This window comes from Salvelinus alpinus, chromosome 16, assembly GCF_045679555.1.
Source record: "Salvelinus alpinus chromosome 16, SLU_Salpinus.1, whole genome shotgun sequence".
NCBI classification, from domain to species: Eukaryota; Metazoa; Chordata; class Actinopteri; order Salmoniformes; family Salmonidae; genus Salvelinus; species Salvelinus alpinus.
In genome coordinates, this window is record NC_092101.1 from 35,682,416 (window position 1) to 35,704,706 (window position 22,291).

Genomic DNA, 22,291 nt, shown 5'->3' on the forward strand with positions numbered 1-22,291 from the left:
AGAAGTGTGAGACTTGTTAAGGAACATCTTTACAAGAAAATCTGACACTGACCTTCCATCTCTTCATAAGAAACTGTGACCAACAATGGAAAATACATGGTATGTTATTGTTAGTGAAATTGATCCATTCCACATAAAAAAATTATCTAATAAAACAAACTATAGTCTTGCCTCCAGTTTGCAGTTAAAACTATTACCAATCACTGGTTCCTGGATAAACTCCACACTTACAGAGGGCCTTTCAATAACTCCACATTTACATTTGAACAAACTCCAGACCACATTTCATGCTCAACCCATTTATTAGAGACAGTTCATGATGACCAGACAGGTTGGGACTGGCTCTTGTGATTGGCTGTCCCAGCTCTAAATTAGGAAGACCACGCCCTCTGACATCATGACCTGGTTGTCGTCCTGCATGCGCCCCAGCAGCTTCTCGACCTCCTGCTCGTCAAACTCATGGTCGTCCTGACCGTGTGTGGTCTTATTGACCAGGGTCAGGAGCTCCGTCACCGCTACAGACTGGGAACGTGTAGTCTGAAAGGCCTTCATCAGAGCAGCCTTAAATAGCTTCAGCCTGGGCAGGAGGGGTCTGAGAACACACACACGAACGTTATCCCACCTTGACCGTCTCTGAAGAGCGGATAAATGGGCCAGTAATTTTTACTAATTGTTCATGCCATTCTTCCTGCAACAGGCTTAGAGGTTGATTTTGTTTAGTGTTTGAGCAGTTCCAATCCCTGACAAGGTGTAGCCTACCTCTAAAATCACCAGTTCTGACAGAGTAGCTAAGTGGTGCAGTACTCTGACCAGTAATGTCCAGTAGAGTTAAGGTTACTGAAATAAAGGGAGTAGAGGGGAGATGTACCTGTCCTGTCTGATGTCCTGTTCTTGCTTCTTCAGGCTCTGAGAGGTAGCATTCTTGGGTTTCAGAATAGACTGGGCTAGGAGGGAGAAAGAGAGGGATGAGAAATGTATGATGATTCTTAGTCATTAAAATAGTAAAGTATTTACAATGGTGCAGATTGAAATGGTTTATAACCCTAAGAACTGAGCTCTATTGGTGACCAGGTGGGGTACCGACAGACCTTGTATGTGCATGGTGTGTGCGTGCCTTACCGTGTTCCTCATCCTCAAACTCATAAGGGTCAGACTCTGCCCCATCCATGTTTTCCTTACCCACACAGGTACGCTTCCTGAGCATGAAGGAAAGGAGACAAAGGTAGGTAGCCATTTAAGATTATTCAGACCTAGTCTTTGATGCAACCAATCTCTCCAGTTCCTGCATCTTTGAGATTAGGGCCTGTATTTAAAAAATGTCTGAGTAAGAGCACTCATCTGGGATCAGGTTCCCTTGTCTATACAGTGCCTTGCAAAAGTACTCATCCCTCTTGGCGTTTTTCCCATTTTGTTGCCTTACAACCTGCGATTTAAATAGATTTATTTGGATTTCATGTAATGGACACAAAATAGTCAAAATTGGTGAGGTGAAAAATGTGCTTGTTTAAAATATTTAAAAAAAAGAAAAAGAAAAGAAAAGTGGTGCGTGCATATGTATTCACCCCTTTGCTATGAAGCCCCTAAATAAGATCTGGTGCAAGCAATTACCCGTCAGAAGTCACACAATTAGTTAGTCCACCTGTGTGCAATCTAAGTGTCACATGATCTTAGTATATACACACACACCTGTTCTGAAAGGTCCCTGAGTCTGCAACACCACTAAGCAAGGGGCACCATGAAGACCAAGGAGCTCTCCAAACAGGTCAGGGACAAACTTGAAGTAGAGATCAGGGTTGGGTTATATAGATATATAAAAAAAAAAATCTACCTTTGAACATCCCACAGAGCACCATTAAAACCATTATTAAAAAAATTGAAAGAATATGGCACCACAACAAACCTGCCAAGATAGGGCCCACCAATACTCAGACCAGGCAAGGAGGACATTAATCAGAGGCAACAAAGAGACCAAAAATAACCCTGAAGGAGCTGCAAAGCTCCACAGCGAAGATCGGAGTATCTGTCCATAGGACCACTTTAAGCCATACACTCCACAGAGCTGGGCTTTAAGGAAGAGTGGCCAGAAAAAAAGCCATTGCTTAAAGATAAAAATTTGCTAACACGTTTGGTGTTCGCCAAAAGGCATGTGGGAGACTCTCCAAACATATGGAAGAAGGTACTCTGGTCAGATGAGACTGAAATTGGGCTTTTTGGCCATCAAGGAAAACGCTTGTCTGGCACAAACCAAACACCTCATCACCGAGAAAACCCATCCCCACAATGAAGCATGGTGGTGGCAGCATCATGCTGTGAGGATGTTTCTCCTCAGCAGGGACTGGGAAACTGGTCAGAATTGAAGGAATGATGGATGGTGCTAAATACAGGGAAATTCTTGGGGGAAACCTGTTTCAGTCTTCCAGAGATTAGAGACTGGGACAGAGGTTCACCTTCCAGCAGGACAATGACCCTAAGCATACTGCTAAAGCAACACTTGAGTGGTTTAAGGGGAAACATTTAAATGTCCTGGAATGGCCTAGTCAAAGCCCAGACCTAAATCCAATTGAGAATCTGTGTTATGACTTAAAGATTGCTATACACCAGCAGAACCCACCCAACTTGAAGGACCTGGAACAGTTTGGCCTTGAAGAATGGGCAAAAATACCAGTGGCTGGATGTGCCAAGCTTATAGAGACATACCCCAAGATATTTGCAGCTGTAATTGGTGCAAAAAGATGGCTCTACAAAGTATTGACTTGGGGGGTGAATAGTTCAATTTTTATCTTATTTGTTGTTTGTTTCACAATAAAAAATATTTTGCATCTTCAAAGTGGTAGGCAAGTTGTGTAAATCAAATGATACAACCTGGAATTAAATTGTTTTTTGGGGGGGGTGTTTGTAAGGCAACAAAATAGGAAAAACGCCAAGGGGTGAATACGTCGCAAGCCACTGTACTATAACTGTCACCCCATCGTCTGACGCTCTAGAAGAAAATCCTCCATGAACTGCCAGAACCCTAGATTTGATTTAGTTTGTTTTTTATTGAAGCCTCAGATTCTCGTAATGAAAAGAGCGAAATAAAATCTATTGTATAATATTTTTCATTATGATCCAAAATGCTGAACTGATGCTATAACCAGTATTCTTAGTCAGAGCTGCTTTTTGAATATGGGCTCAGACCTGGTGCTTGTCCTCTGACTGGCCACCTGGCTCTGGCTCTGTGATTGGCTCTGAGTCACACTCATGTCGTCCTCTACAACCTTCCTCCTCTTCTCCAGAATCTACATGTAGACATGACAGTATACATAGCAACATGAATTAAAACCTATCCATAAAGTTAATGTATCCAGTGTCAAATTGTTTGATCCCAACGTTACCTTTTTAAAGTAGGCAAACTGCATGAGCTCCAGGGCAGCCTCTGCGTCAACCAAGTCTGTGGTCTTGCTCATGCGGGCTTTGGCGTGGGCAGTGGACAATCGTATCATTGTCTCTAGCGCTCGGGCTGTCACCGGCATTGTCTACATGGCAGACAACCCATCAAACAAAGTACAATGTCTATTTGAAGCAGACATTGCCAAACCAATAGTGCCATGATTAATGATACAGACAATCAATTATTTTACATACAGGATTGTAAACTGGGCATAACAATCAGGAAAGGATTCCCAATGCAATAATAACAAAAGTATTCCATAATTCCTAAACGGCTTTTAGACAAGTAAAGTGCCGGATAAGATACTTGTGTGTGTATGTGGACACCCCATCAAATGAGTGGATTCAGCTATTTCAGCCACACCAGTTGCGGACAGGTATTAAAAAATAAAAAGCACAGCCATGCAATCTCCTTAGACAAACATTGGCCTTACTGAAGAGCTCAGTGATTTTCAACGTGGCACCATCATAGGATACCACCTTTCCAACAAGTCAGTTCGTCAAATTTCTGCCCTTCTAGAGCTGCCCCGGTCAACTGTAAGTGCAGTTATTTTGAAGAGGAACGTCTATGAGCAACAGCAGCCGTGATGTGGTAGGCTACACAAGCTCACAGAACGGGACCGCCGAGTGCTGAAGCACGTAAAAGTTCTCCGTCCTCGGTTGCAACACTCACTACAGAGTTTCAAACTGCCTCTGGAAGCAACGTCAGCACAAGAACTGTTGGTCGGAAGCTTCATGAAATGGGTTTCTATGGTCGAGCAGCCGCACAAGCCTAAGATCACCATGTGTAATGCCAAGCATAGGCTGGAGTGGCGTAGTTTGCTGCCATTGGACTGGTGCAGTGGAAACACTTTCTCTAGAGCAGTGGTCAACCTTCTGAGTCAAAATGCATGCCGAGATCTACCGCTCTCATTTTTTATTACCATGACTTAAATGTAAGCCTATGCAACACTAATCTATTAAAAAACAGTTATGTAGCAATGAGGTTTGTGCACTAAGCTATAGGCCCAATACATTATCACCACATACGGGCTTTGCTTGAATTTATCTGCCAATGCATTGTTTGGAACATTTATTTAATAAAAGTTTGAGGTAGGCTATATGATCACACTGGTAATAGATCCATTGTTGTATTACTTGTGAGGCACAGGTGAGTAAGGATACATTTAAATAATTCAATTTTTACTGGGCTGATGGTGCCTGCATCTGATGGTCAGTCTCAGCGGAGGGAGAGAGCAGCAGACTGAGGGACCGTCTCTCAACATCCCTCCGCTCTCCTTTTCCTCCACTGACACTCAAAGGTACACCGTCTTCCAGCTGATGGCGAAACAAGTCGCACCGCATTACTTCTGCCTCATGCACAAATTAATGTTATTAATCATATGAAGAGAAAGTGAAATATTCCTTGATATTAAAAAAAGACCCAAGCCGCTAATAATAACAACGCAAGCTTATAGATACACTTTCCTACTCATTCATTACTGCTGCACTGCTTGTTGTAGCGTTGAGTGGAAATAGGAAGAACATGCATTTTATAGGTTATAAAAGTGTTGAATACAAAGTGTTGACAGTGCTGAGTAAGAACTTAAACATGAACTCACTCAAAAACAGCAGCTCTTTGCTGTATTCGTTAACAGTCTGTCTCTAGTCATGGTTTTAAAACGTTTCGAAACCTCACGGTATCAATTTTGCCGTAACTTTATTTTATGCCTGCTACGTTACTGCAGACTCGGTCATCTGAGCAATCTGATTGGCCAGGGGAGGCATAGTGCACTTGATTTCCTCTCCAAGTCCACCGAAAAGGCAGTTTGTACCTTCAGACACATGAAATGGCAACAGTTTGCCTACCCGGCGCGCAGGGCAGCTGAATTGGCTGCACTTACCACCAACAGCCCGAGACTAATAAAAAAAATAGGAACAGAAGGCTTTATCGTTGGGTTTTTTACAGAAATGTCCGGTTGGTGACCACTGCTCTAGAGTAATGAATCACGCTTTCCCATCTGGCAGTCCGACGGACAAATCTGGGTTTGGCGGATGCCAGGAGAACGCTACCTGCCCAAATGCATAGTGCCAACTGTCAAGTTCGGTGGGGAAGGAATATGGTCTGGGGTTGTTTTTCATGGTTCGGGCTAGGCCCCTTAGTTCCAGTGACGGGAACTCTTAATGCTACAGCTTACAATGATATTTTAGACAATTCTGTGCTTCCAACTTCGTGGAAGGTCATTTCCTGTTTCAGACAATGCCCCCTTGCACAAAGCGAAGTTCATATAGAAATGGTTTGTCGAGATCGGTGTGGAAGAACTTGACTGGCCCGCACAGAGCCCTGACCTCAACCCCATTGAACACCTTTGGATGAATTATAACGCTGACTGCGAGCCAGGCCTAATCGCCCAACATCAGTGCTCGACCTCACTAATGCTTGTGGCTGAATGGAAGCAAGTCCCCACAGCAATGTTACAATAGCTAGTGGAAAGCCTTCCCAGAAGAGTGGAGGCTGTTATAACAGCAAGGGGGGGGGGGGGGGGGGGGGGTGACAACGACTCCATATAATGCCCATGATTTTGGAATGAGATGTTTAACGAGCAGGTGTCCACCACATACCTTTGGTAATATAGTGTATGTAAGTACTACAGACCCTGGCTGATTCGGCGTTCACTTGGTCATGGCTGCGGAGCTTGGAGTACTCCTCTGCTATGTGGTCTGATGCCTCCTGGGTTAGAACAGGCTTCACCAGCTTAGCCACGTGGATGTACTTCCTGATAAACTCCATGGTAACTACTTTCTCCCTGGAGGATGACAGACACCATCATAAAGAGGTTTACACACAAAGCCATGGATTGTCAGAAAAAGGCAGGGGTTTTATAAGAACATAATGTGTACTGTACTACGAGTGATTAATACAGCGCCTTTAAGATTAGGTTTGTTGTGTTTTTTAAATAATTAATATAAAGAAGGTTTTGCTGGATACTTTTTATTCCGGTGTCCGTGCAGGACATTGTCCTTCTTCTCGTAGATCTGGAGTTCCTGTTTGGCGGGTTCTGTGATGTTGGGGTCCTCCGTGGCGAACACATCCACAGTGCTGCCCATGGGCATGGCTGCAGGGTACAGGGGCATCAATCAACAGATCAGATACTGAGCAACAAAGTCAGAAATAATTTCCACTGGTTTGGTGATAAAAATTAGCTTTGTTCTTTTGAATGAGAAGCTGTGTGTATTTAGTCACTAGTGTACCCCACCTGTTCCCTCCTGCTCCCCTGGTGCTCTGTAGCGGTGCATGCGTAGAACATGCTCCGAGACCTTCCTGTCACTGTCTGCATCCATCTGGTCCAGAACAATGAAGAGAAGGTCGAACCGAGACAACAGAGAGTCCTGCAAACCGATGTTCTCCATGGGAGTCTTATACTGGTCGTACTGTAAGGATAGGTAAGAGAAAACGTACATAGGTTGTCAGAGACATGAACAGTGTGTACAAAATGGATTGACCCGCACAAAGAAAACTAACCTACAAATTAACTTGCATCCCAAAAAACGACTTATGTGATCAAGATTGGTGAATCTTTGCAAAGCCTTGTCCAGATCGAGCCCGATGACGGTGCATTAAGAAAGCTGTGAGGAAAGTCTATGTATTCCAGTTATTGAGATGGAGGATTATTGGCAAGTAGCTGTGACATCCTGTTATACAGTGCCGTGAAAAAGTATTTGCCCCCTTAATGATTTTCTCTATTTTTCATACTGAATGTTAATCAGATCTTCAACCAAAACCTAATATTAGGAAAAGGGAACTGGCGTTAAAAAAAGTCATTATTTTATTTATTTAAAGTTACGCAAAACCTAATTCCCTTGTGTGAAGTAGTAATTGCCCCCTTAAACTCAAACTGGTTTTGCCACCTTTAGCTGCAATGACTGCAACCAAATGCTTCCTGTAGTTGATCAGTCTCTCACATCGCTTTGGAGGAATTTTGGCCCACTTTTCCATGCAGAACTGCTTTAAATCAGCAACGTGTGTGGGGATGCTTTGCTGCCTCAGGACCTGGATGACTTGCCTCAATAGAAGGAACCATGAATTCTGCTCTGTATCAAAGAATTCTACAGGACAATGTCAGGCCATCCATCTGTGATCTGAAATGCAGCTGGGTCATGCAGCAAGACACTTATTCTAAACACACAATCAAGTCTACATTAAAATGGCTAAAAACCAACAAATTTGAAGTTTTGGAATGGCCTAGTCAAAGTCCAGACCTTAACCCAATTGAGAGGTTGTGGCAGGACTTGAAATGAGCAGTTCATGCTTGAAAACCCACAAATGTTGCCGAGTTACAGCAGTTCTGCATGAAAGATTAGGCCAAAATTCCTCCTCAACGACGTGAGGAAGCGTTTGATTAGTTATTGCAGCTAAAGGTGGCACAACAGCTTGAGTGTAAGGGGCCAACGGGTGTTGCAGAACTTTGTTTATGAAATATGTAATTGTTGTGTTTTTTGTTCACTCAGGATCCCTTTATTAGAAAGGGGGCAAACACTTTGTCACAGCACTGTACATGGTCTTAGATTATATAGACAGACTGGGTTAGCATTAGCTCGTCTCACCCTGCCGTAGACTGGGTTAGCATTAGCTCGTCTCACCCTGCCGTAGACTGGGTTAGCATTAGCTCGTCTCACCCTGCCGTAGACTGGGTTAGCGGCGGCTAGCACACTGCAGCGGGCGTTGAGCCTGGCCATTATGCCAGCCTTAGCGATGGTGACACGGCCCTGCTCCATCACCTCGTGGATGGCTGTGCGGTCCATGTCAGACATCTTGTCAAACTCGTCGATGCACACCACTCCTCTGTCTGCCAGCACCATAGCCCCGGCCTCCAGCCGCCGCTCACCTGGAGTGGAAGTGAGAGGGATGGAGACACAGCGAGAAAGGGGTATGAACAGAAGTGTGTGCATAGCGCGAGTGGTATGCAGAGTGGGATAATAATTATGGTAAATAGGTGAAAGAGGAAGGAGTATCGGCTTCAAGAATTATATTTTTCTCTGCGGGAACTCCATTTGTATGAAGGTGGATGGAGCGGGAATAACAGCATGCAGACAAATACCAAGAGCACAATCATTAAAAATGACATCCCTAAACAGTTTTCCATACCAGTCTCCTGGTCTGTGGTGACAGCGGCGGTCAACCCCACGCCAGTTGATCCACGTCCTGTAGTTGGTATGGCCCGCGGAGCAGTGTGCAGGACGTAGCGCAGCAGCTGGGACTTAGCCGTCGACGGGTCACCTGACCAGAGAGAGACCAACCAAGTTAGAGACACCAAACAGAAAAGGCCACGCAATGTTAAGCTACATCCCGATGTGCCACCCTTCGTGTAAAGTGTGCACTTGCACACTTCCTGTCATGGATTTGAAAGCATTGGATTGGTGTTCGCATCAGCTAGAGGGAGTTCTCACCAGCCAGAGGGAGTTCCCACCATGGTTAGACCCATGATGTGAAGTGTGCAGGTGTACACTTGCAGAGAAGAATCAGGACACAACCATAGAGCGAGACCACAGAAGTCTTGCAAATGACTCCAACCCATCAATAGTAGTGGTTGACTATACGACTGACCAATCAGCAGTATGTTGATGTCTCCACGGATACGTGTCCCATTCTCCAGGTTGGTCTCGTTGCCCCCCAGCAGGAGACACAGAATGGCCTTCTTTATGTACTCATGGCCATGTATACTGGGAGCCAGCGAGCAGCTCAGATGCTCAAACACATCCTGTAAAACAATCATGACACAGAAAACTGACATGTATGTGTATGATTGAAGAGCATTGGTATCAAATGAGCCAACTGGTATAGAGTGCATTCGGACCCTTTCCACATTTTGTTACTTTTCAGCCTTTTTTTTTTTTTATTTATTTTTTTTTTTTTAATTTTTATCCCCTTTTCTCCCCAATTTTCGTGGTATCCAATCGCTAGTAATTACTATCTTGTCTCATCGCTACAACTCCCGTACGGGCTCGGGAGAGACGAAGGTCGAAAGTCATGCGTCCTCCGAAGCACAACCCAACCTAGCCGCACTGCTTCTTTAACACAGCGCGCCTCCAACCCGGAAGCCAGTCGCACCAATGTGTCGGAGGAAACACCGTGCACCCGCCCCCTCGGTTAGCGCGCACTGCGCCCGGCCCGCCACAGGAGTCGCTGGAGCGCGATGAGACAAGGATATCCCTACCGGCCAAACCCTCCCTAACCCGGACGACGCTAAGCCAATTGTGCGTCGCCCCACGGACCTCCCGGTCGCGGCCGGCTGCGACAGAGCCTGGGCGCGAACCCAGACTCTGGTGGCGCAGCTTAGCACTGCGATGCAGTGCTCTAGACCACTGCGCCACCCGGGAGGCCTACTTTTCAGCCTTGTTCAAAAATTGATTAAATAAAAATCCTCAATCTAGACATACCCCATAATGACAAGCAACAGCAGGTTGGTAATTTTTGCTAATTAATTTACATAAGTGTTCAGCCCCTTTGCCATGCGACTCAAAATTGAGCTCAGGTGCATCCTGTTTCCATGAATCATCCTTGAGATGTTTCTACAACTTGGAGTACACCAATTCAATTGATTGGACATGATTTGGAAAGGCAAACACCTGTCTATATAAGGTCCCACAGTTGACAGTGCATGTCAGAGCAAAAAACCAAGCCATGAGGTTGAAGTAAATTGTCCCTAGAGCTCCGAGACAGGATTGTGTCAAGGTACAAATCTGGAAAAGGGTACCAAAAAATGTCTGCAGCATTGAAGGTACACAATAAGTGGCCTCCATTCTTAAATGGAAAAAGCTTGGAACCGCCAAGACTCTTCCTAGAGCTGGCCGCCCTGCCAAACTTAGCAATCGGGGGAGAAGGGCCTTGGTCAGGGAGGTGACCAAAACCCGATGGTCACTCTGACAGAGCTCCGGAGTTCCTCTGTGGCGATGGGAGAACCTTCCAGAAAGACAACCATCTCTTCAACACTCCACCAATCAGGCTTTTATGGTAGAGTGGCCAGACGGAAGCTACACCTCAGTAAAGGGCATATGACAGCCCGCTTGGAATTTGCCAAAAGGCACCTAAAGGACTAAGACTATGAGAAACAAGATTCTCTGGTCTGATGAAACCAAGACTGAACTCTTTGGCCTGAATACCAAGTGTCACGTCTGGAAGAAACCATGCACCATCCCTACGGTGAAGAATGGTGGTGGCAGCGTCATGCAGTGGGGATATTTTTCAGCGGCAGGGACTGGGAGACTAGTCAGGATCGAGGGAAAGACGAACAGAGCAAAGTACAGAGAGATCCTTGATGAAAACCTGCTCCAGAGCGCTCAGGAGCTCAAAATGGGACAAAGGTTCACCTCCCAACAGGACAACAACCCTAAGCACAAAGCCAAGACAATGCAGGAGTTGCTTCGGGACTAATCTCTGAATGTCCTTGAGTGGCCCAGCCAGAGCCCGGCCTGGAACCCGAACTAACATCTCTGGAGACCTGAAAATAGCTGTGCACCAACGCTCCCCATCCAACCTGAGAGAGCTTGAGAGGATCTGCAGAGAAGAATGGAAGTAACTCCCCAAATATATATGTGTGCTAAGCTTGTAGCATCATACCCAAGAAGACTCGAGGCTGTAATCACTGCCAAAGGTGCTTCAACAAAGTACTGAGTAAAGGGTCTGGATACTTACGTAAATGTGATATTTCAGTTTATTTGTAATACATTTGCAAAAATGTCTACAAACCTGTTTTTGCTTTGTCAATATGGAGTATTGTGTGTAGATTGAGGAAAAACATTTCATCAATTTTAGAATAAGTCTAATGTAACAATGTGGAAAAAGTTAAGGGATCTGAATACTTTCCGAATGCACTGTATACCAAATGTGATGTAACAGTTTGTATGCCAAGAAGTGATCCGATCGTCTGATTGTATACAACACCTTTGTCGTAATTTTAAATGCTCTACCACAAGATACTGTATTAGAGTTTCCCATCAGAGTTCAATGCAACGCTTTAGAGTCAGTGACTTACTTTAGAATGGGCTTTACAGAACTTCTTGATTTTATTAATATCTTCAGCAGAAAAGGTCGGCACGATTTCTTTACTCATCCGCTTCACGTGATTGGCCAGCAGAATTGTCCTGCATTCAGAAGGTTGTGTTCAATAAAATAAAATGATAACTGAAAAGCAACAGGTATTTTTATTTATTTCCTGAATTGAAATTTACCCCAACCCTTCATCAAAACTATTTGGAAGTAGAACACAAATAGACCCGTTCCCACACCCACCCACCTGAAGGTGCCAGAGGTGAAACCTCCTTGTTTGGCCGGCAGACAGCGGTAGATCCCAACCATCTGAACACGGTCGCCCGGTTTGACCGTGTCGACCAGGTCATCGTTAGCGATTATGTCCACAGAGCGGGGGAGCTGTCCGGCAGGGGCCTTCTCAGGCATCTCCTGGATGGTCAGGGTCTGGTGGTCCTTATAGACACATAACCCAAACTCTGTCTCTAAGGGGTTGTTCTCCTCATCCTATAGACCAGGGAGAGAGAGGTGGCAAAGGAGTGTGTGTTTGTGTGATATCTGTAGCAGGAATGTTGTAGATAGGGGAGCATGGGAAGGGATAGAGCACCATTCAAAATTGCACATAGTTACACACCTTGGTAGGGTATATGGAGCTGGAAGGGAAAGCGTCCAGGGAGGTCAGGTCAGTGTACTTCCTCTCCAAGGTCTTCTTAGTGGCTGGACAGTAGTGGACACTACGGGTGATCTTAGGCCTCACCAGAGAACCTACCACAATGACAGATACACATGCAGGCTGTTAGTTATTTTGAGTAGCCTCTCCGTTGAATGGGATTGCAGTAGTGTAATTCTAATAAGGAGGAACCAAGAAAGGTTTTGTGGTAAAGAATGGTCAATTGATCAATCTGAATAAAACTGGATAATGAGCCATTCAAATGCATTATATACTTACACTTGGTAACGATTCCTTCCACGCAAACCAGGTTCCCGAGATATCGTGCCGCGAGGGTTCGAGGGGTCACGTGCTTGGTTCCAAAGCTACCCTCGAACCCCACATGGAACTCCTCAAACTGCTTGGCGTAGGTTGCGTCGATGGATGCAACCAAGTCCTTCAGAGCTCTTTGGAAAGCAACGAGTTCACTGAAGGAGTCTTTCAGCAAGCTGAAAAGAGTATTTAAAAGTATATTTTATACAAAATAAGATACACAGGCCTCAAACCAATTACAACATTTAATCCACCACTTGGCCTTTGTCACTCAAGGATCAATAAAGGGAATGGAACACCGCTACCTCGCTCTCCAACAAGGTGCATGAATTGAGGAGAAAAATTAAGTGAACAAGAAATTCAGTTATTCAGCAGTTCCCAAGCTAGGGGTTGCGACCCCATGTGGGTTCACCTGATATGATAATGGTGTCACGGGAGAATTTCCAAAATCCTGAAAAATAAGAAATAAAATACATAATATTCTGGTTAACCTTAATCTGAATGAAAATGACTCATATATAAAATTCAACCAGAGAGCGCCCTTAGATCATGGGAAAGGGCCACACTTGACCGTTGCACTTGAATCATTCCCACGGTGAATGGCTAGACCCACTACACTATGACACCATTGCAGAGACTGATATAACCGGCCGCTAATGATATTGTTATCACCTTGTGTGGGGAGGCATATGCACAAACTCACATCAACACCTTTGTCAGAATTTATGCTACTGCTAGCAATCAGAAACTCCCCGGCTTATGCTCTCCAAATGGACTTAAGCTGTGAGGGCCGAGATGCCCATTGTCATGACGTTGGCCTGGGGGTAGGTTTATGACAGTCATAAATACCTCTTTCCCCCCTTTTTCCCTCTACCTACTATACTGATGTGACATAAGAAAACCCTTTGGCTAACAGAGATTCTGGGAACATCAGAAGTTGGGGGGAAAATAACTATATTCTGGTAATCCGACCAACTGAACATATGCGGTGGTACTTAAGGTATATTATGTCAGTTCGGTTGTCATCTGAGACATTCTCAATGATAGGATGACAAACTACTGTGGAAAGTCTCAAAATCAGAGGTATCGGATTCACATGGAATTGTTGTTTAATTCAAATGCTTGAATATGAAATTATTTGTGAAGAGATTAAATGTAATTTTAGCTTCCAAATGAGAGATTTGTGTTTTCATAAGTTTGGGCCTCTGCTCAACCAGTGGCCCGCCCCTATGAAGAGACATGGGTAATAAACTTTTCAGACACACCCCTCTCCCTCCACTATATAAAGCCATTGACAAAAATATAACTTCCTGTTCCGAGGATATGAGGGTGACGATCCCATGTCAGAATGGTTCAGATAATAACTACAGGACAAAGCCAACATCAGCATGAACTTTGGTTGTGAATGGTATGAACTTTGAACTCGTATTCACTATAGAAGTGATACCACCTAGACGTTGTTGGCAACAGCAGCTACAAACACAGGTTAGGAAGGACAGTCAGAGTATCCCGTCTACTACACAACGACGTTACTACAACGTATCCAGTGACCACCAGAGACATTCTTCAAAGGACAGGACTCGGTTTGGCAACACGGTCTTCCATCTACCACCAACCTACTGAAGCACAGCTCAGAGTAAATATTTATTGCATTTTCCTTTTCCAAATGGGCGGTAATTTAGAATGCATAAGATACTGTATTTACTATAGCACAGCTTCGCCTCTGTTCCAGTCTCCCGCTCTTTCACTAAAACCCAGCCCCTTTCCTTTGTGTAACAAGCTGTCATATCTATTCCGCCCGCTAGGGATGTTTTCCTTTATGACGGCAATTTGTAATCAAGTTATGATTTAATTGTGTATGTGTGATTAGTTAGGTATTTAGTAAATAAATTAAACCAAATGTTGTATTTCTGATTCAACTTGTTAGCCAGGATTCTTGCAGATAACCCAGGATTTACAACTTTCAGATGAGACTGAATAAGATGACGATTAATGTTGACTGCTATTGATGTAAAATAATACTAAATCTTTAAGAGTTTATTCGGAAGATAACAGCTCTATAAATATTATTTCGTGGTGTCCCTCTAGTTAATTACATTTACATGATTAGTTCAATCAGATAATATTAATTACAGAGAAATTATTTTATTGAATAGTATGTCATAGCAATTAATCCGGCATAGCCAAAGACACGACACCATGCATAGGTCCCCCCCGCTACACATGTCCGAGGATCCTATTCACGAGGACACATTGTTCTATCTCACAATTTCCGAGCATGGAACGGCACAGGAGATTGGATGTTCAGAGTGCTGAGTGGCTATATTGACGAAAAACAGATTCCATGGAATCGAATGGTAGGCTTTTGCACAGATAGGGATCTATCTATGGCGGGCAGACCGCTACACTCTAGTTATGTGTGTCTCCCTCTGCCATATGGACGCATTGTATGATACACCGAGAGGAACTAGCAGCAACAGAGCTTAGCACAGAACTCAGATAACAATCGAAGTTACCTGCTGCATTATAACCACATCCACTGTGTGCATGCCTGTTGGCAAAACTGTTGCGATATGTTATCAGAACATGACAATGTTCTTTACTGAACAAAAATATGAACACAACATGCAGCGTTGGTCCCATGTTTCATGAGCTGAAATAAGTTCCCAGAAATGTTCCATATGCAGAAAAAGCTTTTCTCTCTAAAATGTTGTGCACACATTTGTTTACATCCCTGTTAATGATAATTTTTCCTTTGCCAAGATAATACATCCATCTGACAGGTGTGGCATATCAAGAAGCTGATTAAACAGCATGATCATTACACCGGTGCACATTGTGCTGGGGACAATAAAAGGCCACTAATATGTGCAGTTTTGTCACAACGCCACAGATGTCTAACATTTTGAGGGAGTGTGCAATTGGCATGCTGACTGCAGGAATGAACCACAGACCACGTGTAACCACGCCAGCCCAGGACCTCCACATCCGGCTTCTTCACCTGCGGGATAGTCTGACATCCAGCCACCCGGACAGCTGATGAAACTGAGGAGTATTTGTGTCTGTAATAAAGCACATTTGTGAGGAAAAACTCTGACTAGCTATTCCCAGGTCCACCCATGGCTGCACCCCTGCCCATTCATGTGAAATCCATAGATTAGGGCCTAATATATTTATTTAAATTGACTGATTTCATTATATGAACTAACACCGTCAAATCATTGAAATTGTTGTATTTATATTTTTGATAAATATATTTCACACTTGGTGGTTATCGAGGAGTGTTGGACAGATTTTTCACATTGAGAGGGGATCTGTTGTCATTCACAATGGAGGTAAAAAAAAGACAGACTTGGTTGACTAATGAAAAGAAAATGTATCCTTGCCTATGTAACAGAGATACAGTGCCGTGAAAGTATTTGCCCCCTTTCTAACTTTCGCATATTTTTGATAGTGAATGTTATCAGATCTCCAACCAAAACCTAATATTAGATATAGGGAACAAATAACAATTACATACTTATTTCATAAACAAAGTAATGCAACACCCAATTGCCCTGTGTGGAAAGTCATTGCCCCCTTACCCTCAAATGGTTGTGCCACCTTTAGCTGCAATGGCCCCAACCAAACGCTGAATGTAGTAGTTGAGTCATGTCGCTGTGGAGGAATTTTGGCCCACTCTTTCATGCAGAACTGCTGTAACTCTGCAACATTTGTGGGTTTTCAAGCATGAACTGCTCGTTTCAAGTCCTTCCACAACCTCTCAATTGGGATAAGGTCTGGACTTTGACTAGGCCATTCCAAAACTTCAAATGTGTTGCTTTTTAGCCATTTTCATGTAGACTTGATTGTGTGTTTAGGATAATTGTCTTGCTGCATGACCCAGCTTCACTTCAGATCAGATGGATGGCCTGACATTGTCCTGTAGAATTCTCTGATACAGAGCAGAATTCATGGTTCCTTCTATTGAGGCAAGTCATCCAGGTCCTGAGGCAGCAAAGCATCCCCAAACCATTACGCTACCATGCTTCACTGTTGGTATGAGGTTCTTACTGTTGAATGCAGTGTTTGGTTTTTGCCAGGCATAACGGGACCCATGTCATCCAAATACACTGCTCAAAAAAATAAAGGGAACACTAAAATAACACATCCTAGATCTGAATGAATGAAATATTCTTATTAAATACTTTTTTCTTTACATAGTTGAATGTGCTGACAACAAAATCACACAAATATTATCAATGGAAATCAAATTTATCAACCCATGGAGGTCTGGATTTGGAGTCACACTTAAAATTAAAGTGGAAAACCACACTACAGGCTGGTCCAACTTTGATGTAATGTCCTTAAAACAAGTCAAAATGAGGCTCAGTAGTGTGTGTGTGTACTCCACGTGCCTGTATGACCTCCCTACAACGCCTGGGTATGCTCCTGATGAGGTGGCGGATGGTCTCCTGAGGGATCTCCTCCCAGACCTGGACTAAAGCATCCGCCAACTCCTGGACAGTCTGTGGTGCAACGTGGCGTTGGTGGATGGAGCGAGACATGATGTACCAGATGTGCTCAATTGGATTCAGGTCTGGGGAACGGGCGGGCCAGTCCATAGCATCAATGCCTTCCTCTTGCAGGAACTGCTGACACACTCCAGACACATGAGGTCTAGCATTGTCTTGCATTAGGAGGAACCCAGGGCCAACCGCACCAGCATATGGTCTCACAAGGGGTCTGAGGATCTCATCTCGGTACCTAATGGCAGTCAGGCTACCTCTGGCGAGCACATGGAGGGCTGTGCGGCCCCCCAAAGAAATGCCACCCCACACCATGACTGCCCACCGCCAAACCGGTCATGCTGGAGGATGTTGCAGGCAGCAGAACGTTCTCCACGGCGTCTCCAGACTCTGTCACGTCTGTCACATGTGCGTGTGAACCTGCTTTAATCTGTGAAGAGCACAGGGCGCCAGTGGCGAATTTGCCAATCTTGGTGTTCTCTGGCAAATGCCAAACGTCCTGCACGGTGTTGGGCTGTAAGCACAACCCCCACCTGTGGACGTCGGGCCCTCATACCACCCTCATGGAGTCTGTTTCTGACCGTTTGAGCAGACACATGCACATTTGTGGCCTGCTGGAGGTCATTTTGCAGGGCTCTGGCAGTGCTCCAGCTGCTCCTCCTTGCACAAAGGCGGAGGTAGCGGTCCTGCTGCTGGGTTGTTGCCCTCCTACGGCCGCCTCCACGTCTCCTGATGTACTGGCCTGTCTCCTGGTAGCGCCTCCATGCTCTGGACACTACGCTGACACACAGCAAACCTTCTTGCCACAGCTCGCATTGATGTGCCATCCTGGATGAGCTGCACTACCTGAGCCACTTGTGTGGGTTGTAGACTCCGTCTCATGCTACCACTAGAGTGAAAGCACCGCCAGCATTCAAAAGTGACCAAAACATCAGCCAGGAAGCATAGGAACTGATAAGTGGTCTGTGGTCACCACCTGCAGAACCACTCCTTTATTGGGGGTGTCTTACTAATTGCCTATAATTTCCACCTGTTGTCTATTCCATTTGCACAACAGCATGTGAAATGTATTGTCAATCAGTATTGCTTCCTAAGTGGACAGTTTGATTTCACAGAAGTGTGATTGACTTGGAGTTACATTGTGTTGTTTAAGTGTTCCCTTTATTTTTTTGAGCAGTGTAGTTGACTCAAGTTCACCAAACAGCTCCTGGAAGCACCTGGATGATCATCAAGAGTCTTGGAAGAAAGTTTTGTGGACAGATGATTCAAAAGTCTAACTTTTTGGATGACATGGGTCCCAAAACCGCATATTTTAGAGTGACCTTTTATTGTCCCCAGCAGAAAGTGAACCTGTGTAATGATCATGCTGTTTAATCAGCTTCTTGATATGCCATACCTGTCAGGTGGATGGATTACCTTGGCAAGTAAGAAATACTCTAACAGACGTAAACACATTGGTGCACACAATTTTAGAGAAACAAGCTTTTTGTGCATATGGAACATTTCTGGGATCTTTTATTTGCGTTTATATTTTTGTTCAGTGTACTTTTTTACGGCATTGTATTTGATAAACTGAATGAACTGAACGCAAGCATTCAGGGGAAATACAAAAACATTCTACAGACGAGCGACCGAGTCAGTGGATTCAGGGGAAAGAATACTTATTGAAGAGAGAGTATTTCAAATGCGAACCATGCCCCCTTCCCTCGGCTGTGCATGTTTCTAACAGAAAACAGCATCAGTAAGCGTCCCACATGAGTGATGGCTGCTCACCTCCAATGCTAGGAAAGACCATTTTGGGACCTACTTTCCATTCCATTTGACTGTGATCCCTGGCTCAGTTGACATACTGGTAAATTAAATTGAACAGCTGATCGAGCTGTCATGTGACTGAATGCTGCAGACAACACATTCATGGGTCACTATGGAGGAGTTTTGGTTGCTGACTAAAAGGGAATAAATGGCCTGCAGTCTCCCCTTGAGCATTAATGCTGCATAAAAAATAAAAAAAACTGGGAACTCTGAAATATTAGAATTCCGACTTCAGTGCGTTGAAGACACCTGGGAACTCTGGGTGGGGACGGGGCGAGGTCCGACTGGGAAAAATCATTTTGAACTGTAATTCAACTCGGCATTCCAACTCAGGAACTCGGCCTCTTTCTAGAAGATAATTGACATCATGATTTTACCTTGTATTTTTGAAAGCATCATAAAAAACACACCATTCACCAGCTCAAATCTGTGTGAAGCTGGATTCAGTGCTCTCGTCTGCATTAAAACCAAATATCAATCCAGATTGGATGTGACTGCAGAGATTAAACAACCACGTCCCCTGACAAAGAAGCGCCAACGTGACATGCATCAAGCACACCCATCTCATTAGTAGTGGTGAATTAAGACATGATGTAATTCATTTCCAACTAACTATCACAGCCCCACATTAAAAGTATGCAGAGAATTAGACAATCAGAAATACTGTTAGCATTTTTTTTCACATGGTTGGGGTGGGATAATTTTCAGATATCAAAATGGGGTTGTGGGCCACATTCTTTTTTTAGGAACCCCTGCCCCTTGAGAATGTTTTTTTCCTTCATTCGGCACTGTTCAACCAATCCAGTAAATGTGGAGTAAAGATATGTAGCCTTGTTAACAAAAGCTGTACAGTATGGTGGGATAAAACAGCTTTTCAAATAGAAATCCCTGATCTCAATTGTAGTCATTGTGACTTGGCTAGCAAAGCTCATTCGTAGAAACACGTTTTCCGGTCTAACAATCATCTTGCGCCAATCTACACGTGCAGGCCATCAAATCAAAGGCACTCCTTTGATATAAAAGTATTTTTTGCCTAAAATGAAAACATGTCAGTTTGTCACTTTCACGAGTTTTGAGTAATAACATGTTCAACTACTTAAGAAATTGGCTTGAATCTAGGTTATGCCTTCAGATTTTGCAAAAATTAACTACTAAGGAAGAATTGTTCACTTCTCAAACCCTGGTCTGTTGCGCAAGCCTTCCAGGAAGTCTCGATGTTGCACCTGTGGGTTTAGTGGTCAAACGCAGAAGTTGTGTCACTGGCTCTTTCCATTTTCCCTGAAAACGTTAAAACCAGTAGTTGCACATGTTTTTTTTCTCTAATCACATTGCGATTGATCTCTGAACCTAAAGGGGGCCATTTTGAAATGGTACGTGCTATTAGGTATCCTTTACATTTATGGACGTTGTAAGGATCTCGGATAGTACTGACAATTTTGAAAGGTATAACCATGATTCAATATGTAAAACGAGAGGTTTAAAACCCTAATCAAGGTTAAGGATTCAAAAACATTTAGTTTTGTCAAAAGATAAGTTAAGGACTTACACTGCCATCCAAAAGATGGGGGAATTTCCTCTTCACTCAATGTCCAACGTGGGAAAGCTCGAATAACAACTGGGTTTGTCAGGGTCTATACTCACGCTTTGGCCCGCTTCTCGTTCTTCCTTCTCAGGTCGTTGATGTTCACGATGAGGCGGCACCGGTTTTCTGACACCATACTTCTGACCCTCTCATGATTAACGCCTTGATCTTGCTACAAAATAAATAAGCAACACATCTTACATTGCCTCACATGAATAACTACACTTTTGATTGATTTATTCGATTTTTATTTAACACATTCTACTCTCCTCTGTACTTACATCGTCATCCAGAAAGTCCAAGTATTCTCTCTGCGCCTCTCTCAGTTCCAGATCTTCCATCTCAACACCTTCCCAGGGCTGATACAACGATCCGTCTTCTCCTCCAGGTAAACTAGTCTGGTAAGAAGCCGTGGCCAGATTCAGGTTGGGATAATTAAATGTGCAGGTGTGATGGACTGAGAAATCTACAGGTGTTGTTTTACACTTCTAATCAGGGTGAGTGCATGCAGAAAGGAACAGGCGAATCGATAGGATTTATTCTGCCAAAATCTGTCTACGTGAGATAAGCCCTTTTTTGTAAGGAGGTATATGAGAGTAGAATTACGTGAGGCTGATTTGATTAGATACACGTTTCGTAATGTTTAAACTGTTAAACATATACTGATATAAATGGATGCACGTGGCATTCTGGCAATGTTGAGTATAACGACGCGTATCTGCCCTCTCATTGGCTAGAATGGTCCCACCTGATCTTGCCTGCCTTCAATCATTGAGGGGGTTCGATTAATCTGGCCTGGGGCGAATCGAATCGAACAGTAATCTGAGCCACTCTGTCATGTTGGCAACAAGACAGCATGGTGCATCATCCAGAAACATACTTATCTTTTCCATAAAAAATCTATGTTTTAATTTTCAAAATAGTTTCCATTGGGAAGGCATATAAAGCGTTTCTATCAAAAGCAATCACTTTTGCGTGTGAAAACACAGTATCCTACTCATGGCTACTCGTGTTTTGAGCCGACTTCGCCGTTTATGCCCTGGGTTTATGCCCTGGAGGCCAGGGTTTATGCCCTGGAGGCAGCCCGGTTCCAAATCAAATGCAATACACCTTCAGCCGGTGCGAAACACGCCTACACGTGTGCCCGTGCGAGATTAATCGATCCCCCTTATTGAGGACACGTATTTCCGTCGTTAGAGTTGCCACGCGTGTCAATATAATAGATCATTTTTGGTGCATCTCAGTAGTTGGGCCTTCATCCCTCTCTCTTCACCCTCATTTGCACTAATTAGAAGAACAGGACAGGTGAAAGCAATGTGGTGGATCTTTACAAGGGATTTGCTTTCAACTGTCCAGTTATTTGCGATCAGTACAGATGAAGGAAATCAGAGGATGAGAGAGGGATCCACTTTATTGAAATGCACACTGATTTGGCACATTTTATGTTAAATTAATGGATTATTGGAGTTTATTTACCAAAAGTATCATACACCGCAAATATTCAAGTTTTAATGTCATATGCGTTCCTCGCATTTCACTGTACCAAAAGTACAGTGAAATGCCTTTCTTGCAAGCTCTAACCCAACAATGCAGTAATCAATAACAATGTTATACTGAAAATATACTGAACAAAATTTAAACACAACATGCAACAATTTCAACGATTTTACTGAATTACTGTTCATCTAAGGAAATAAGTCAATTTAAATAAATAAATTAGGACCTAATCTATGCATTTCACATGACTGGGCAGGTGCGCAGCCATGGGTTTGCCTAGGAGGGCATAGGCCCACCCACTTGGGAACCAGGCCCACCCACTTGGGAACCAGGCCCAGCCAATCAGAATTTGTTTATCCCCACAAAAGGACTTTATTACATACAGAAATACTCCTCAGTTTCATCATCTGTCTGGGTGGCTGGTCTCAGAAGATCCCACAGGTGAAGAGGCCGGATGTGGAACTCCTGGGCTGTCG

The 22,291-nt window shown here is 43.9% G+C and overlaps 1 protein-coding gene across 2 annotated transcripts; it reads right to left on the reverse strand.

The window, feature by feature from the left end:
- Positions 1-283: 283 nt before the first annotated feature.
- mcm3l (MCM3 minichromosome maintenance deficient 3 (S. cerevisiae), like) lies at positions 284-20,791 on the reverse strand. Of its 2 annotated transcripts, none has more exons than XM_071346076.1 (17): positions 20,600-20,791; positions 20,378-20,490; positions 12,384-12,592; positions 12,069-12,199; positions 11,703-11,941; positions 11,442-11,550; positions 9,014-9,167; positions 8,555-8,686; positions 8,014-8,294; positions 6,666-6,840; positions 6,398-6,524; positions 6,065-6,215; positions 3,375-3,515; positions 3,178-3,278; positions 1,120-1,196; positions 869-944; positions 284-592 (listed from the first exon to the last, which is right to left on the reverse strand). In XM_071346076.1, the coding sequence occupies exons 1-17, from the start codon at positions 20,657-20,659 to the stop codon at positions 367-369; spliced, it is 2,502 nt and encodes an 833-aa protein (XP_071202177.1). In that variant the 5' UTR covers positions 20,660-20,791; the 3' UTR covers positions 284-366. The 2 variants fall into 2 exon arrangements, with proteins under 2 accessions (XP_071202177.1, XP_071202175.1); XM_071346074.1 differs by having other exon boundaries at positions 8,086-8,294; positions 20,600-20,778.
- Positions 20,792-22,291: the final 1,500 nt, after the last annotated feature.

Excerpts from the sequence above, each read along its gene's own strand:
- mcm3l (XM_071346076.1), bottom strand. The coding sequence starts at position 20,659 with ATGGAAGATCTGGAACTGAGAGAGGCGCAGAGAGAATACTTGGACTTT. Across the intron at positions 11,551-11,702 it reads TTCACCTCTGGCACCTTCAG|GACAATTCTGCTGGCCAATC; the intron begins GTGGGTGGGTGT and ends TTCTGAATGCAG. Across the intron at positions 9,168-11,441 it reads TCTGTAAAGCCCATTCTAAA|GATGTGTTTGAGCATCTGAG; the intron begins GTAAGTCACTGA and ends ATTGTTTTACAG.